General features: G+C 35.8%; 1 protein-coding gene across 2 annotated transcripts in view; it reads right to left on the reverse strand.

Moving 5' to 3' along the window:
• The window catches only part of FAT4 (FAT atypical cadherin 4), a 157,174-nt gene that overhangs the window by 42,589 nt on the left and 94,176 nt on the right, over nt 1–20,409 (reverse strand). For both annotated transcript variants that reach the window (XM_070259465.1, XM_070259475.1), the window contains one exon: nt 9,314–9,494. In XM_070259465.1, the coding sequence (XP_070115566.1) occupies nt 9,314–9,494 (181 nt within the window). The remainder of the gene's footprint in view (nt 1–9,313; nt 9,495–20,409) is intronic.

Here is a 20,409-nt window from a genome sequence, read left to right on the forward strand (position 1 = left end):
AGTTTGGTTTGTGTCCATAAAAACATAGCAACAGCAAGTGTGTAATAGAAACAGCAGAAAAGAGCCTGCATTGCAGCCAGTGGCGTATACATTCCTCCTATGAAGTTGACAGCTTAAAACAAACATTTCAGCATTTTCATCCTTTTTTAGAGAAATAATGCACTGTTGGGGAGCCGATATTTTAAAAAACAGGGATCCTATAAAATGATAGGAAAATTTTAAAAAGAATAGAGAGGGAGGTGGGTTGAGAAATTATTTCAGTATTTATAAGGTACTTGATATCCCTCGCATTTTTAACACTTTCTGGCACACCCCTATGCCAGCATCAGGAATGAATAAGAAGAGATAGCACCAACTATATTTCCTAGACCAGAAGTGACTCTTTATAAAGCATAATTACTACCCTTGTACAGTAAAAGATATCTATGCCTTTTATCAAAATAAAAATATCAGAGGTTTATAAATGAATTCTTAAAGTTAAAAATTCAGGACCCCTGAAATAATCAAATTGCCTTTTTTCTCCCATAAAGTCTGTAGGAACTTGGTTTATGAGAATTGTGTGATTTTATTCTGGGAAGTCTTGTTTCTATCAGTGGATGTAGAAATTACCAAATAATTTAATAGGGGAAAAAAATTAATTCACAGCACCACAAAATTTCTTACAGCTTTATCACAGCAAAGATCAGGGTTCAATCAAATATTTGTTCCCTGAGCATTCACAAACAAAAACAACATAAGAATGATGAAAAGTGCATGGAAATTTGGATTGGAATGTCTTGTATATGGCAAGATCATGGTGGATTAGAAAGAGCAATGTGTTAAAACACAAATGATGTGAGTTCTAGTCCAGGAACTAAATAATCTGTAAAGGAATCTTGTACTGTAAATTCTTATTCTTTATTTTATGCCATTATACATGCTATGGCCCATATGATCATCTGCTTAAAAGTAAGTAATATATTTACTATTTTTAAAAATTAAAGAATAAATCATGTAAATATGTGACTAATTTTTTTCTAGACTTTACCTGATTCTGAAGTTATCAAAAGTGTGTTTTAAATATGAAGTATTCTCTAATGTCCCATAATATCTACCATGCTAGTTTCATGTAACTTATACTTGTAAGTTAAAAAAAATAGAGAGATAGAAGGAACACAAGTGGCTGGATAAATGGATAGACTGCCAAGATAATATGCCCAGGTTTTCCCTACCTCTATTATTAAAGTCTTGGTTTGGTTCTCATCCCTTTGTGGATATCTTTCCTGCTTCTCTGGTCCACGTTAATCTCTTTTAAAATTATGAACTTCATCAGGTTGTGTTTTGTTTTAACTTCTTAACATCTAAAAATCTATACTGGTCTTTAATGACTTGCAGCACACTACTGTGTTCTTAGTGTGCACCAAGCACATTCTTAGGCATTTTATATATGCTCTCATTTAACTTCAGAACAATCCTAGTGGATTTTGTTTTGGATATTTTATAGACGAGGAATCTGAATCTAAGGGAGATTAATATGGTTGTGTAAAGAAGCATACAATGTATAAATGGTAAATGTAGAGTTTGAACTTCTGTCTTTATGACTTCAACATGCACTTTTTCCATTATACCACAGTGTGAAGAAGGTAAAACTCAGTCTAAAGGAATGTAGTGAAGACAAGAAATACTGTACCTGCTTGCTAAGGCAAAAAGAGACTCTGACTCAAGGTGTTTCAATGTAGACTTGGTTTACACTGATTTAGTTCAATGCAAATCAGTAAATGTGTTCATTTATTTGCTGATTCAAGAATAAGAATTATCGTTTCAAATTATTGGCATAAACTGAGATCATTATCTAAAGTCTAAACCCATCATTTTTGCATCTGTAAAGCTAAATTATCTCCAATTGATTTTTCTAACCTTTTCTGCCTCTTTCTCAGATGTACTAGGATCATAAGGCACTGGTCTGTATGCTGCTAGCATACAATAATTTAGTAATAGTTAAGAGACCTATGCTTTGGAACACAATTTACCTTGACACGAATTTTTACCTCACTCATTGCACTTAAATTAACGTAAAATTTCTTAACCTTTCTAAGCCTTTTCTCTAGCTATAAAGTGTTGATCACACATGTATTCCTTTCATTGGGTAGTTTTGAGCATTAAATATAATTTTGTATGAAATGCACTTGGCGTTGTAATTGGTATATGATGAGAATTAAAAGTCTAGATTTACATACATCACAGAGTATATATACATGTATAATTATAATATAATAATCTATTATGTATAATCTATTATAATCTACCTACATATTTAGTTAAATAAATAGATGGACTAATAGATATAGACATGAATAAGTAAAAATTCTGTCTTTAAGCTTACATCCTAAATGGAAGAAAGATACATAGAAAAGTAAATACAAAACAAGGCAGTATGTTTACGTGCTATGGAACTGTGATGAAGCATTGCTCTAGGTATTCAGAAGACAGAGAGACCACTTTTGACTAGAATGATTAAAATTAAGCCTTCCTTAGAGAAGGACAAATGTAAGCTAGGTTTTACAGGAGCTACCCATCTTACAATAGCATTGAAAAGGAAGAAAAAAGGTGTTCTAAGCCAAGAGTCAGCAAATTTTTTCTGTAAAGGGACAGTTAGTTAATATTTTCAGCTTTGGTGGTGGTGAGCTTTCTCTTGCAATGCTCAACTTGCCGTTGCAGTGCAAAAGCAGTCATAGACAAAACATACTTGAATGGGCATGGCGATGCTCCAATAACACTTTATTTACAAAAGCAGGCACTGGGCCGGATTTGGCCTGCAGGCTGCAGTTTGCAGAACATTGGACTAGGATACAGAAGGACTTGAACAAAACCATAAGGCTTGGGAAAGCACAGATCCTTTTCTCAGGAGCAGAAAGTGGTCCAGGGAGGCTGAAAGTTTGGCTATATGTTGGACATTTGTGCAGAATAAGCTTGGAAAGATGCTGGGGCCATTATGTGAAGTGACTGGAATACAGAGACTGGGTGTTATGCCACAGGCAAACTGGAAGTTGAAAGATTTTGAGCAAGGGAGCACCATTGTTAAGCTAAGCCACGGAAGGCTCAAGCAGGTTCATAGGACTCCATTGCCCTTTCATTCACTGACTCAGGCTGTGCTTTGTCCAAATTACTTCTTACAACATTGAGAGAAGAATCATCATAAAAGGGAAACTGTTATGTTATTGCCCAGCTTAAAAAACTTCAGTCGTTCTTCCCATTAGATGCAGAAAGGAAATGAGAATTTTTTCTATGGTATACGAGGCCCATTCCTAACCCACACCAACCATACTGAACAGCATGGTTGCTCTGATGCCATACTTTTACATAGCTCCTTGCCTTTTTCTCTGTTATTAACTTTGCCCAGAATGTCTTTCATCCCTTATTTGTCCATAAACTACTTCTCTGTGTTTCCAAAAATCAATTTCTTGAAGCATCTACTGGTTTCCTCAGGTAGCAGTGACTACACTTTTCTTTCCATCCATTCTGTGCTTAAACTATACTTGTTACAAAGCACTGTAATTACAAGATTACAAAATTACCCCTATATTAAACTGTTCTTCTTGCAGGATCTAGAGTGCCCTCACTCTTCAGAATTTAACAAAGTGCCTGGGACATAGTAAGGGCTCAAAAATTCTATAGTATAGTGTGGAGTACACATTGGAGAGGTTAGAAATCAGAGTCAGGGAAGTAGGTTAATTTTTATTGTAATAGTCCAGGCATGATGTAATTATGAACTGAACTAGGATCTTGGCAGGAGGATTGCACAGAAAAGAATGGGCGCCAGGGGCATTAGAAAGAAGAAACATGAGAACTCATCCGCTGACTGAGTGTAGGGGAGAGGATGACCCTCAGCCATCAAGCGTGGATGAAGAAAGCAAAGCAACATCAGTAAGAGAAAGCAGAATGCTGAGATGAGACACAGGACAGGTTAGGAGTTTCTGACATGTTGTGCTTTTGATGCCAACAGAACCTCCAGGTGGTAGAAGTGTCTATCAGGGAGTTATAAATACGCGTGGGAATCTCTGGGACGGAGTCAGAGTTGATAGTACAGATTTAGAGGTTTTCTGCATCATCTTCTGTGTGCTTGCAGCCCTGGAAATGAATCATTCTCTTTCTCTCTCCCACACTCTATCTCTCCTCTCTCTCTTATACACACACACACACACACACACACACACACACACATACAAAGATAAAGAAAGGAAGAAAAGGACTGAGAAAAAATTTTGTAGGGAATGTCCAAATTACTTTGCAGAGAAAGAGGAGATACAGAAGGCAAACTGAAAGACGTGGTCAGAGAAGCAGGATGAGAAACAACAGAAAGTCACATTTACACAGACATTGAGGAGAAAAGAAGATGCCAAAAAGAAAGGATGACCTGTAGTGCAAATATTGCAAAGGGTAAAAGAGAATAAAAACTCCAAAAAAGTCACTGAACTTCATAAATTTCAGTAGAATCTTCAGTTAGAATCAGTAAATCAGTGGAGGAGAAAATCAGACTGAAAGATTTTCAGGAATAAATGGCTGGAGAAAACTGTGAGATAGTGACCTACTCTCTCCAAAATGTGGTGTAAAAAAAATGAGTAAAAGCAGCGATTCTAAAGAATACTAGAAGCATTTATTCAATGCGTTTACGTAGTTGTCAGGCACTATTGTGTTGCAGACATTGTGCAAGGGAGAATATATTGGGAACAAAATACATATGTGAAGGATAAAAAGAAAAAAAACACACATTCATTTAGTGACTTTTATGTCCCAATAATCATATTAAAGACACTTACGCATATTAACTGATAACATGCATACTCCTTGACACATAGCAGGTGGTCAACATATATTTAATTCTCACAAATTGTAAAGTAGCACTTCTTATCTCCACATTTACTTACGGATCTATGAGCCTTAGAGACACTAAAATGACTTTCCTAAGTCATGGTAGGTAAATAAAGGATCCAGAATTCAATACCAGATATTCTGAGCATTTCTGGAGGGATATGATCCAGAGAAGAGGGATAACTTGAAGACCCAAGAGAGAAATGCAATTGCTGTTGGATTAAACATTTGGAGGAAATTGAATGGGATGGGATTAAGAGCACAGAGTAAGGGATTTACCTTTGAATGTCGACCTTGTCGATAGTTTTGTGACTTTCTCCAGTGTTGTGACATAAAAGAGTTAGAAGTGAGATCTGAATGGAGATTTGATCCAGTTGGGAGAAAGGGGGATACATATCTATAAAAGCTAAATTCTGGAATGGGTGTCTGGGAAGCAAAGATATAAAATAGATAAAGACCAGGAATTAAAGCAGGCTGGTTTACCAGGGGGGAAATATTAAAACTGAAGTAAAATGTATAACTCAAAATAAGTGCACCATCCATAAAAATGTGTAGCTTGATCAAATGGGTAGAAAGAAAAATATAAATAAATATTCATTGGGTGGCTGCCATATACAAGATCATGGTAGACCATAAGAGAAAATTAACGAATTACATGACTCATAAAGGGTTGTGCTATTGGAGAGTGCATCGATAGTTGGATAATGACTTACATATGTAATATTTAAATAATCAATATAAAAATTAACATAAAATAGCTGTGTTAACCAGAATAAAGAAAGGATTTTCTCCTGGATCCCATGAACAGCATGGATTGATTAACATCTAATATAGATATTCCATTGAAATATATCAGGCCAGAGTAAATAAGGTTTATGTTGGCATAACTACTCACTTTACGTATGAAAATATATTAAATTTAAGCTGTAAGATTATCTGTCTTAAATTAATCTAAAAGTGAATTGAATCATTTTTATAAGATAAAAATAGCTTCAATTTTAATTTTATCTGACTGTATGACAGCATAATCATTTGAAGATTTTCATAGAGGCGTTTTACAGATTTCAGTGAACGTAAAAGCATAAAGTTAATTCTCTGATATTAAAGGAAAAAGAAAGTCCAATCAGTGAATCAAACAACCAAAATACATACTATTAAATCAAAACAATCACATCAGACCTGCCAGTACAACTCTGTAAAATGTTCTGAAAACATGAACAGAATTTTCCAGACCAACTTTACATTGATCTCCATTTCTCCCAAACACGGGATACCATTTAGCAGTAAAACTTTGACATACACTGGAAGAAAACAGCCTATCATCACAACATTTTACTCTAATAACTGGACTTTGGGATCAATTCTGTAAATATGCAGCTTCACAATCAGAAACTGAAACAGCTCAGACAAGAGAACTGTCCTGCTATTGACAGGCAATATTCTATGTGCTAACTTTAGAGAAAGTTTTCTCTGCATGGCAGACAAAGATTTATTAGATTATAATACTACAATGAATAAGAAATTCTTCCAAAACTATTGTCAGAAACTCACTGAGCACTAACAGATGACAAGCAGAGGGATAAGTGCTTCATGGATTAGGACAGTATAGGTTGACAGGTATTCAGTATTTTTTATTCTAGCCACTATTGTAAGTAGTTCACTTAAACGTTTTATTTATCCTCATAATAACTCTACAAAGTCAGTTTTATTATTAGTATACCTATTCCATGAGTAAGAAAACTCATGCCCAGAAATGTTAAATAAGCAGTTCTGCAATTAGAAATAGTAGAGTCAGGATCCAACTCTACGCAGCTTGATTCCCAAGGCTGTGCTCTTAACATTAAGCTGAACACTTAGTACATTCTTAGGATATAGATCCCATTATTTCCATGCTTTGGTGTAGGACAAGTACAGGAGATGGTATTTACCAGCCTGTTGAGGTCACACCAGGAAGAAGTTAAGTTGTACCTGCCTATCTTCAGGTGGTGCTAAGCACAGTGACCCAAACAGGCATGTAGAGATGACCCTGGGCAGAAATTTTCCCCATCTTTAATGATTCGACTGGATAAGCCTCTGAGAATTCAGCTCTTCTCTTGGAAGTATGTCCCAGACTCTGGAAGGAAGTTTGTGTGTAGCCTTCCCTGCTTATGCAGTGCACATCAATGTCCATTTGCTCCTGGATTTCTTCCTGTATCTCCTCCTAGACATTCTTAGCCACGTTGGTGACTCTTCCTTCTAAACCTTCCTTTCACGTGTTGGGAGAATTCTTGGTAACCAGTCCCTGCTCCTCTTTCCTTATCTCTCTGCACTGTCTCCTAGAATATTCGTATTCAGTTCCTTGGTTTTAAATGTACCCTAAACATTGATGACTGCCAAATCTGTGCCTCCAGCCCTGACCCCGAACCTTAGCTTCACACTCATATCTTCAATGTCCTAGTTGATAGCTCTATGTGCATAACTAATAGTCATCAAAGTGTATTCAAATAAGAACTCCTGGTTTCTCCCAAACCTGTTTCTCCTCCACTCCTATCTACTCCAGTAAATCATGCCACCATAAGCCCAGGTGTTCAAGCCAAAAACTTAGGAGATAACTGATTTCTCTCTTTTATTCCCACTTACAATCTCAAAGGTATGCTCCAAATCTGTTCACTCAATTTTCATTTCTCCACCCTGGTACAAGGCCACTCTATCTTTTGTTTGAATCACTCTATTAATTAACACCTAAATGGTCTCACTGATTTCTCTCTCTAAAGCCTCCCCCTAAAGTCCTGCCTCCTCCAATCCAATCCAAATATGGATCAGTTTATGTTGCTCCCTGCTTGAAATCCACCAAGAGTTTTCCACCTAAAAATAAATTTTAAAATCCCAGTTCTTTAGCATGACCTAAAAGCCTTATATGGCCTGCATGACCTGGGCCCTGCCGACCTCTCCGACCCCTTTCTCACCCTGGTCCAGACTCATAAACCTAAGTTCACACATCAAGCTTAAAGCCCACAGCCCAGTACTTCTAGCCTAATGGTCACCTCCTTAGAGGGGCCTTCTACAATAATCACACCTTTGTTCCTTGTCACTCTCTATTGTATTATCCTGTTTAATTTTCAAGGCTGTCATCACTATACGAAGTAATCTTATTTATTTTATATTTACTTATCTACCTCAAAAAAATGTAGGCTCAAAGAGAGCAAAAATCTTTGTCCTGTTCATCATCGTTATTCATGCTAGCAACTCAATAAATGTTTATTAGATGAAAAATATCTTGAGGCCTCCTACCTAACTCAGTCATCTCTGCTAGCAGGAAGAAACTAATTAATGCCAGTTTCCTAAAGCGATTTTTTAAATAGGAAATTAGTAACAAACAAAATAAATCATTAACCAAGTCATCACTATATCAATATGCATAGGCCACCCTTGACTGACAATTCCTCTGAACTCTCAGATTGCCTCTTGTGATCTGTTAGTTTCATAGCCATCTAATCTACTATAATTTCCTTACCATCAGCCTACAGAAGGTAGGGATGATGTAGGTGGACAAAAATACTAAGGTCTTTGAGACTTTTCTCTGGGAAATTTGGAAATCTTTATTTCTTAAAGTTTAGAATGGGCATGGGAGAAGGGGACACAGCTGGATCAACCAACTGTTACAACCCAATTGCTTTCACATCCTTTCTGAACAAGGTACCATATTATTCTTCTCCATTTTAAAAGGATTTAAGTAGAGTAAAATAAACTTTTTAAACTTAGGAAACACAAATATTTTTATTGGGGCTAGTGGTGGATTAAAAGTGGCCCAATATTTTGACACTCCTCCCATCAAGAAGTGATGTGTATTTCTCCTCCAGTGAATCTGGGCTGGTCATGGCTGCTTTGACAAATAAAGTGTTATGGAAGTGATGCTATGCCACTTCTAGGCCTGGTCTCAAAGAGCACTGGCAGCTTTCACATGAAGTTCTTGGAACCCAGAGCTACCAAGTAAGAAGTCCAACTACCCTGTTAAGAAACCACAGTGAGGAGCCCTGAGGCCACAACATCAGAGACAGGGGCTCAGCTGAGCCCAACCTTCCAGGCATCTCTGCCAAGGCACCAGGCATATGAATGAAGCCATCTGGGACCTTCCAGACCGCCCAGTCACCAAGGAAATACCACTAAGTGACACCAATCAACCACATGAAGCAGAAGAATCTCTCACTGAATCCTGCCCTAATTCCTGAACTACAAAATTATGAGCTCTGACAAGCATATAAATAAAATTAAGAAATAAAATAAAATCTTAGGACAATAAATAAAACCATTATTGTTTTAATCCTCATTTTAGGCATAGTTGGTTATTTAGCAATAGATAACCACAGTAGGGCTATGTGTTAACGTGACGGAATTTCTAGCAAAGTTAAGCATTATATTCATTTAGTCCAAAGACTAATGTTTAATGAGAAAAATAGTCAAAATTTACAAAGGAAAATGTACTGACCTGATAACTGCATTTGTTGAAGCGTCAGCGTCAGAGGCATTTACCAGTAAAACATCTGTTCCAGTTGGTGCATCTTCAGGAATTGTGGTGAGATACATTTTACTGGGAAAAGTGGGGACATTGTCATTGATGTCATCTACTATGACATTGATTGTTCCAGTTCCAGTCAGGGCAGGGGACCCTAAAAGAAAAAGAAAATCAGGTTTTGTTTACAAATAAGAAAAATAATAGCAAATTTAACAATAATTAGCTGTTGACAATACTACCGAAGAGAATTTAGAAAACATCTTAAAGTAAAATTTCTGAAGATACAGATAAGACATTGAATGACTTTAATTTTGTTACATGAAAAATATTTTCACTTATAAACTAGTATGTCACTCTTTCCTAGTGAGACTGCACAAAGAGTGTGTCAATCTTTTATTCTATTTTAAAGGTGTTGATTCGACAACGTAGAACACAACAATGTCATTTAAATGCCACAAAGGAGGCACTGCTGGTTTCTCTGAAATTACATTAGAATAGCTCGAGTCACATTTGTAGAATCCCCATGGGCATGGATTAGCTGGCCACCTGACAAGGCAGTGCTCAAAACTGCTTGCCTATCTGCGACTATCAATGTTAATATCAAAGATTTCAACTGGGTTTCTGAGGTCTTTAAATCTCCTGTTCTGTACTAGCCAATATTTGTAGGGAAAAAAAAGCTTCAAGTTATATCTCAAAACTATAATCTTCCACTTGCTGGAAATAACATTGTCAATAAGCTGACTTGGAATCATTTTTGTTGCATTTGTTGTTTATTTAATAAAAATAGGAAATAATTTATTTCTAGTTCCTGTTTTAGCTCTGTTATCAAGATATAGTGAAAACCCCACATTTACCAAAACCTTGGAGTACACTCTCTGGACCACACGAGGTTAGCAGGCTCTTTGCGGTGAAGGTCAGATGCCATATTTGGTTAAACTCTGTTGGTTGTCCCATAATCATCTGTCTTTAGGTATGCTTTCAAAATCATTTTTCAAATTTTAATTTCTCTAAATAGAAACCATGAAGATCCGTTTACCTCTATCTATCCAAAACAAAATAAAGCCCTGAATACTCTTCTTTTCTATTTAAGATATTACTTTTCCTCCCAGAAAATTATTTCCCCTTATATGAAGTTTAAATTCTACTGGGTTCTAATATTCAATAATTTGTAAATAAATCCATTCATTCATTTTCTCATTCATTTCTCTGTAAAATGGTTATGGAGCACCCTTTTACTATCACAGAATGGTGCTGAGATTCACAACCTTCCAATATTATTTTTTCTAATAATCTTGTGATTTGCTGACATTTCCTTTACTACTATTCAAACTTGTTTTTGTGTTCTTAGATTGCAATTACTGATAGCATGGCACCAATCAGCTTTTATGCTCAAATGTATAGGAACGAAGATCAACAGACTAGGAAATTATGAAATACTATGGTGTTGGTGATCTGTTATTTTTGTGCTTTATACAAGAAAACTCAATTTCTAGGTTAGATGAAAAATGTATATGACCAGTTGAGCTAGGCACTGTAACCAGGCATGACACCTCTCAGAAACCTACGCAATTAAATATGGGCTGCATGCTGGTAATAGTCGCCATATATATCTTTCTCAGTAAGATATTTTATATTAAGTATCCCGTTTACATTAACATATTTTTAAATTCATGACTGCCAAAATCTTACCTTTTATGTGTTTGATTTTACATTAAAGGAAAGAAAATTGGTCCTCATTCTATTACTTAAATGTATAATTAATTACAAACTTCAAAATAGTAAAAATGCCTTTTCACTAGTTGCGTAAACAATGGTAAGATGATGTCACAAATATTTCAAACACAAAGCAGATCTGGAAGTATCATAAACCTTGGAGTAGCACATCAAAATAAGCCTTTAAACATCTCTCTCAAGCTATTAATAACGATAATAGCAAAGACTTATTGAGTCCTTAGGTGTGCAAGTACTGGTTTAAGTTCCCATAAATTACTTTGTCTAATCCTCATAAGTTAATACCACTGTGATCTCTGCTTTATATATAAATAAACTGATGGTTGCAAAGGTTAAGTGACTTTTTCAAGGCCAGAGACGTAGCGGGGAAGCTGGGATTTGATCTGTGTGACGGGGATGTGGAGCTGTTTACACTGGCGAAAAGCTGGAAGGTGTTGCTAGCAGGACAGGTGCCACTCAGTGAGAAGTGCTAAAACTCTGGACAAGCTGAGCCCAGAGAACAACACAAGGCATGAGGTGGAGGAAAAGGCCCATGTGTAAGGGACTCCCTATTTGCTAGTTGAAGTTTGTGAGGCATTTGGAGACAATAATCTTGTCATGGATTTTGAATTTCTCACAAGGGACATGTTAAACCTAAAATAAATATTTTTGGGGGTATTATTGACGATCAATGTTTGGCCTAAAAATCTTGAATGTGTGTATAATTATATACAGTTCCGTGAAATTGACGTTAATGACCTGCATCATGTTAGTATCTCTCCCATGGGTTGCATTTTTAAAAGAATTAACTAAAGAATATCTGTGCATTTGTGTGGGCAAAATGGGACATTATGGGAAAGACAGTGTGCAAATGATGAACTGAGAGAGGAGATAACTAAATCCAAGCCCCAGAGGCAAAGAATGGAAGGAGATGGAAGGCTAGTCTATATCTTTACTGACCTTGCACTCTACTCACTAAATCTCAGTCGCCTTGTCTGTAAAATGGGAATAATAAGACTAGAATCTACCACACAGAGGTACTGACAAGATTGTAACAAGCTTAGGATAATGCCCGGGGCGTTGTTAAAACATACTCTGTATTACTGGTTGTTTTTGTACATGTTTTAGAAACAAGAAAAATGGGAAATTGACATATAAAAGGTCTACTTTTAACCTTATGGTTTTCTGTGTCATAGTTCTCAGGATTTTTGTTCCCCCACAAAACTTCTGACTCAATCCAATGATAATATTACTCAGGAAAATATTTTGAGTCATTTTTTCCTCTTAATTCCTTCATAGTACAAATACATGAGACACAGCTCTCAAAACTTTCACAGCTTTGTGGAAGACAAATTGGAAATCCGAAAATGCAAAATTTAAAAATGTACTGTGAGAGCTTAAAGAATATCTGAATATTTTGACATGCACATTGCTCTGTAGTCAACAATACTTAATCTTGTTAAGAAATGACCAAGGGGACTAGCTCCGTGGCTGAGTGGTTAAGTTCATGCACTCCGCTTTGGTTGCCCAGGGTTTTGCTGTTTCAGATCCTGGGCGAGGACCTAGTACCACTCATCAAGCCATGCTGAGGCGGCGTCCCACATAGCAGAACTAGAAGGACCTACAGCTAGACTATATGACTATGTACTGGGGGGCTTTGGGAAGAAAAAGATTGGCAACAGATGTTAGCTCAGGCCCCAATCTTTAAAAAAAAAAAAAAAAAAAAAGAAGAAGAAGAAAATAACCCAGTAACTGCCAAGCAAAAATTTCATCTTTGGAATTCTAAAGTGTCTGATGACACACATATGGAAAACCACATAAAATGATGACTAAGTCATTTGGTCAGGAACATGTGATTTTTTTCTTTGTCTATAAATATTGTTGCTGATGTGTTTCTGAATTAGTAAGCAAAAAGAAAAAAATATTGTTTACCCAGGAAAATATTCAGAAGTTGAATCTCACTGCCTTCATCCCAGAAAATGTCTAGTCTCTTCAGAAGATTTTAAAAGCACATCAGCCACAATAGATGGTCCTGGCTTGAGAAGCGAGCCCATAGGTGATCCCATATCCACACAGGACCTCTTCTCAAGTCAAAGCAATCCCCAGAGTCCCTTTTCTCCTCTTATTAGCTGCCACACCCCCCTCTGTAAGCACTGCGGTTCTTCTCTTCCTATTTTCTTCAAGAATTGATAGAGTGAAGCGCAATCTCTCCCACAGCTTCACTTTCTTGTTGCCCCAGAGGACGGACTCACAGGTCTTATTTACTTTTTTCAATTTTACAAGGAAACCTTACAAAGGCATTGTTCTAAATTTCTAAGGCTTTTGCTGAGATTTGACTAACCCCAAATTTGAATACTGCTCCAATATTTTTTACTTTTATTCTTGGGGATAGGGCCTACCTCTGCTCACCCTACTCCAGCCTCATCTTTGTCCATGGATAGCGTGAGCTCCAGAAGTCACGGCCTCTCAGCTTCAGGCAGGAAGATGAAATCAAGGCAGAAAAATGGGAACGCCCCCTGACTTCAAGTGAGTTAGTCTTACTCCTACATCGCTCTTCTCAGATGAAGGACACAAGGTCCCCAGTTCTTAAGAGGCCCACACAACTCTTAGCATGTCCTCTTATCTGCTAATTGAAGGATGAAGCCATGTTTTTGTTGTTGCTTTTCTGTGTTTCCTTGGTTTTGACCCTTTCTCTTAATCATGGAAACAAGTGGTCTAAGGCGCTTATGTTCGTTTCCCAACATTGTTTTTATACCTCATGTCAAGTGCTGCATGATGTTTATTATTACTTTATCTTCAGTCCAGAACTTTCTGCTGGCTCCAGGCTAATACATTCAACTATTTTCTGTCTCCTCGTGCAAATTGTCAAAGAGCCTCAACATTAGTATGTCAAAAACTGAAATCGTAATTATTCTTTGTAAACTTAGCCCATACATTTATACATAAATTGAAATACATATATATATATTTGTATATACATATTATTGAACACTTATTTGATAGCATATATATATATACATATTTTATATATGTATTACTCATTTAAAACATAGGTTCCATGAAGTAGGTATTATTGTTTAATTTTTTTAAATGAAAAACTTGAGATTCAAAGAATTTAAGCAATTTATTAACATTCAGCCATAGTGGACAGAGAGCAAGCCCAATTCTGAACTCTTAAAAATACTTTTTTTCTTAGCTCATTAGGCTCAGATAAAACTATGCCACTCTTATTGCAAATGTTTATATCATTATTATTATAAATGTACTTCTGCCATATCCTATATTAAGTTGTAAGCTAATTGAGAGAAGGAATAATTGTTTAATTCATCTTTATATAAACCTATAATGCACACCATTAGGCCTAACCCTTTCTCCATATTCACAGTTCCTTTGATTCTATATATGAAAATCTGGTCTAGTGACTACATGGCTGAAAGATCAAAGAGCTGAACACATCTAGAAATATACATCTGGGAGTACAGGCCTTAGCCTAAGGCTGGGGTCAGAGAACAAGACTGCAGTCAAGAGTCAAAGTTTTGGAGATAGTCTACTACTTATAAACAGAGGGTCCCAATTAATCCTGAATCCCATGAGAAGAATCAGAATACTAGGGGCCAATGTGCAGCCTGGATAGATCTGATAATGATGAATTATACAGGCAGTGGCTCAATAGGACAAGATTGTTCAATTTCATCTGGCATTGATTTGTGGGAAACAGATGCAACCAGAAAGAAGAGGCAGGATGTAACGACAGACTGCTGGTAGAAGGTAGTGAGCCAGTGAAAGGAGCTGAAGACACAAGTGAAATAAAAGGTCAATGTCTCAGAAATTTATAATTGTTGAGGCTAGGAAGGTGCACTGGACATTCAAAATACAAGTAGAAGTCAGAAGATAAATGGAACCTCAAATTTCATTTTGCAAAATTTTATGTATTCTTTATATATGTACATCTGTGTATGTGTGTATATATGTACATATACAAATATAAATATAAAACAAACAGATAAATTGATAGGAACCTTCTGAAATTTTTAGAGCAACTAGCAAAGAATACATATGATTCTGAAAAGCATTTTTAAGAGTGCAAAACCAAGTCACACACACACACACACCATACACAAACACACACACAGAAAGATTATTCACAGCTTAATCTTCAGACAGTCCATTTTACTGTGGGTAGCTTTCTTTGAGTTATATTTTACACCCATGAATTTTGGAAATGATTAGTATTGCTTTTTTACACTAGTGACTTAATAGGGGCAAACATATCGAAATGAAGATAAAGGTAATTTAAAATAAGATTTTAAAAAGAAAAAAGTCTCAGGCAACTGCTCTATCAGAAAATACTTCTTTAGTAAGTGTAATGAATGAGTTTAAATGACTAAAGTTCAAACTGCAGGCAGATTACATTTTCTATGTTAGCCCCTATAAATTAAACATACTCTACTCAAACATGAAAAACTATTCAGCAGAAACAGAATTTTTGCTTGACTGAAAGCTGTTGCTTTGCAACAAAGCCGATTTCATTCTTGACATCAAACATTTGGTGAATAGGTCCCCTGACTTATTTTTTGTGTGTTTGTTGTAGTATAGTATTAACTTCTTTTCTTCCCATGAAGTAAACAGGTTTTCTCACAGTAAGTAAGCCATCCACTGAAAATGTATTGGAATTCAGTCATTGTACATTAACATGGAAACTTATGTGGTTAGATTTAAATTTGAATCCAGAAAATGTACGAAACAAATAAATGTGGAACATTCTAAATATGACCAACAGCTGGTTCGAATCCTGGGCGCGGACATGGCACCACTCATCCAGCCACGCTGAGGCAGCGTCCCACATGTCACAACTAGAAGGACCCACAACTAAGAATATACAACTATGTACTGGGGGGCTTTGGGGAGAAAAAGGAAAAAAATAAAATCTTTAAAAAATAAATAAATAAATAAATATGACCAACAGCTTTGTATTTTAAAAATTCTATTTTATAACATCATTTATTGCTGCTAATTAGTTCTACAAATATATTTGGATAATTTAGGTTTATACACGCTTACGTAACACTTGATTTTTTAATTATTTCTCCAGGAAACTTTATCAAAAACACTGTATTTCCTTAATAGACATGCTTATATTAAATAGAGGTGACAAGTAAAACTAAAGAAGTTTTTTTTTTTTTTTTAGGAAGATTAGCCTTGAGCTAACTGCTGCCAATGCTCCTCTTTTTTGCTGAGGAAGACTGGCCCTGAGCTAACATCTGTGCCCATCTTCCTCTACTTTATATGTAGGACGTCTACCACAGCATGGCATGCCAAGCGTTGCCATGTCCGCACCCGGGACCGAATCTGCGAACCCTGGGCCGCTGAAGTGGAATGTGCACAGTCAACGGCTGCACCACTGGGCCGGCCCAAGAAACTTTTTAATAATGCTATGAAAACGACACTGAAAAGTTGCACAACCACATGAATGTACTTAATGCTGCAGAATTGTACACTTAAAAATGATTAAAATGGTAAACTTTATTATATTTTAAACACAATTTTTAAAAATTTAATGAAGTAAAATACAACGTTAACTAAATATTTTATCCCCCACAAAAAGCACATCATGAGGAATTATTTTTTAAAGGACATTAAAAAAAGAACCCTCAACATATGTTGAAACTCTGACACACTAGCAGCTCCCACGAAATTCTAAATACATCCTGCCTCCTGCCTACTTAGTGAAAATATCAAATTATATATTTATGGAATAATTACCAAACTGGCTAGAAAATGATTACATTTTAACAGGATTCATTTTGAGGAAATTTTTTGAAAAGAAAAAAATTTCTTTACAATGAGATTATGTTATTTTCCATGATATTTAATATTTACCTTTTAGGTAATAGAAACATTTTCCTTAATATTTCAAATAGTTTGTTTCCATTTCAAAACTGGATCCTTTGTCTGATCAGATTTATAGCTTAAGCGAAGTAAATGAAGAGTAGAAATTATTGTATAAGTTTTAATTCTATGCAATATAATAATTCTAGCCCCAATTTAATAGAATTTTGAAAGTTAAATCACCTTTATTTGTATTTATATCTTATAAATATACAAATGAAATTCTATGTAGAATTTTTCCTACTAAAGGGTAGCTGATTTAAAGAAAATTATTTGAATAAGTGATTTATAATAATAATCTGTCACTGACAGATATGGTAAGAAACCTTCCAGAAACAAGAGGAAGTAAAACAATCACCTGTTATCAACCTTGGAAACAAAATTATTACCTAAGACAAACATGCTGTTAAAGGAACCAGATCAAGCCCAAGATGGAGTCGCTCATGCTAAGTCCCAGGTCAGCAACGCAGAACTTAACTGTCTACGCTGGGCTCTCCCAGAAAGGCAAGGCCTGGCTCAACCAATCAGCACTTGCTTGCTCCGCACAAGTTACCTGACCCAGCTCCAAGATTTCCCTTCACTCCATTAAGGAAAGTAACTCCGCTTCAACCCATCAGCAAATGTCCAATATAACCTTCTTGTTCCTGCTCACTTTGATCTGTAAAAAATCTCTTGCCTTGTATAGCTCTTTGAAGCTCCTTTCGATCTGCTGGATTGGATGCTGCTTAATTCATGAATTGCTGAATAAAAGCCTACTAGAACAGTAAATTGTCTGTGGAAACATTTTCTTTCAATGACTCCATTGGAAATAAGCAAAACTGCTTTAGACTCAAATATAGAAGCAAGTTAAATGCAATTAACTTCTAGTAATTGAAGATAATCCTAGCACTATTTGATTTATGGGATCATGGGTGCCTTACGGAAAGTTTTCAAGCAATTTTCCTTATTAAAAATGTTCATCATAACAGACAAGCCAAGCTCTTTTCCAATATTTTCCCACAAATAATACTGACAAAAAGCAATCTTTCTGGAACATTTAAAAAACAACTATCTTCAGATGTAAAATGTCATATTCCACACTTCTGACCTCTCTTTTGATTATAGAGCCATTTGCAATGCAATGACCCTCTCAACTAAACAATATGACAGATAGTATTAATTTAAATGTCATCATGTCCTCAAGGAGAAAACAAAGCATGGTGATTAGCCTTCTTAGCTTTGAGAATTAACTTTTGCAAAAGCATCATGTTTCCCGTCCATTAAAAAGTAATTTCCAATCTCTGCATAGGAATGAAGTTTATTCCCTCTTTCAGTCAGATGATAAATGCCCTTAATTAGAAATGCTAATATATGAACTTCTCTGCTAAGACCTATTAATTATGCTGACACATAGACACTTCATAACTAAAATTTTTGACCAAACCTATAGCCAGAGTATCTCTAGATCCCTTTTGTGTATTAGACTGAGAACAGATAAACAATAATGTTTTTAATTCGTGCACTGATTAATCTCCCTTCGCCAAATCAAATGCAAACACACACAGCCCAACTGACCCATTGTACGTGTGTGTGTCACACACACTGTATACTCTTAGTATAATATCTGACATTTGTTCTGCACTCATAATATCTTTGGACGTGCATTTCCTAATTTGATGAAGAGCAACCTTTAATTTCAGATTTATGAATATTCTTATTTATGAGCTGTTTTAATGGCTGAAAAATCACAAGTTTTTTGCTTCATAAACCAATGCTCTTTTTAATACAAAACAATATTAATCGAAAGAGAGGAAACTCATAAAATTGGTCCATATAAAATATAATACAGTAGACAAGCTACTATGTGGGAAGCAGTGAATAATGGGTAGGAAATGTTCTCCCTGAGCAGATTGACTGGCTTCAAATCCTGTTTTCACTGATAAACAGCTACATGCCTAAGTCAAGTTGCTTACTTTCTCTAATACTTGGTTTTGTTTATGTTTTCCTTTTAATCCATAAAGTTGGAATAACATTATCCAAGTCACAAGGCTGTTATGAGATTAAATGAGATAATATAGTACAAATTCTGGCACATACAAGCACTCAGTATGCACAGAATGAATATCATCTAAAGTTTACAACTCTCCAAGTTTTTCTCTACTCAAATGTGTTCCCTGAGAACTAAACCATTATATCTATCTACCTGATATCTCCACTGGATATATCATAATATCTAAAGTATAACATATCCAAAAAATAATTCTTGATAATCTGCCCTAAAATCTTTCCTCTCCCCTTTTCCAAATGTCTCAGGCCAATAATCTAGGACACAAGCTTGACTCATCTCTTTCCCGAACTTTCTACAGCTCCAATTCCATCATCAAGTCCAGTTGGCTCAATCTTCAAAATGGATAAAATATGTCACTACTTCATCCCACCTCCACATTGTCACTTAATTTTGAACACTATCATCGCTCTAAAGGGCTGCTATAATGGCCTTTTACTTATCGTCTCTATTTCTATCCTTGTTCTCCACAACTGCCACAAAACCAGATATTCCCAAAATTCCCTATCACTTCCCTGTTCAAAGTCCTACCAAGGTTTCTCCTCACTCTTTGAATAAAATTAAAGTTCTTTACCCTGGCCTGAAAAGTTTATGTGATCTCGCCTCTGCCTACCTCTTCCAAGACTCTACTCTTCTCCTCTAGTCCAGCATCCAGGCCATCTTACTGTCTTTGGATGTAGCCAGCTTGATCCCTGCCTCAGGCTGTTTCATCTGCAAGCAACACTGTTTACCCAGATCTTCACATTTCACTTTCCTAACTATGCTATCAAAAATAACACCTCCAATTCCTCACTCCCTAGTCACTTAACCTGCTTCATTTAACTTCATAGTATCTCATATCACTCCTGGTCTATGTATTCTATTTCGTTTATGGTCTATCTTTTTGAATAGAATGTAACCTCTTGGAGGGCACAGACTCTCCCCTTCTTACCACTGTATCTCCAGTACCTAAAAAAATACCTGGAAGAGTGCTCTGTAAATATTTTCCAACAAAATAATATCAAGATACTGGTTGTATATTAACACAGCCCATAAAAGCCTAAGAGTCTCATGGACTATAAGCAGAATTCACTTATAAGGCCTATTAAATTGGCATCATAGTTTGATTTTAATAAATCCAAAATGACAACTGGCAGTGATAACTAGCAATATTATTATCTTCCACCTGTAAAGCCAAATGAATTTTTAATATCTTCTCCTACTTAGCATATAATTTGAACAATACCTAAATTTAAGCTTATTTTCAAAAGATCAATATTGAAATTATTGATTCCAATTAATTTGACTTCACAAAAAATATTTTGAAACATTATTTATTTGGAGAAAGAAAAACAACAGTTGGATGTTTTATACATTAAAGCACAGTGAATAACATAGAGCAAGAAAAGTTTTCTTAAAATTGCATTTTTGGAAATCTATGTTATTC

Source organism: Equus caballus, chromosome 2, assembly GCF_041296265.1.
Source record: "Equus caballus isolate H_3958 breed thoroughbred chromosome 2, TB-T2T, whole genome shotgun sequence".
NCBI classification, from domain to species: domain Eukaryota; kingdom Metazoa; phylum Chordata; class Mammalia; order Perissodactyla; family Equidae; genus Equus; species Equus caballus.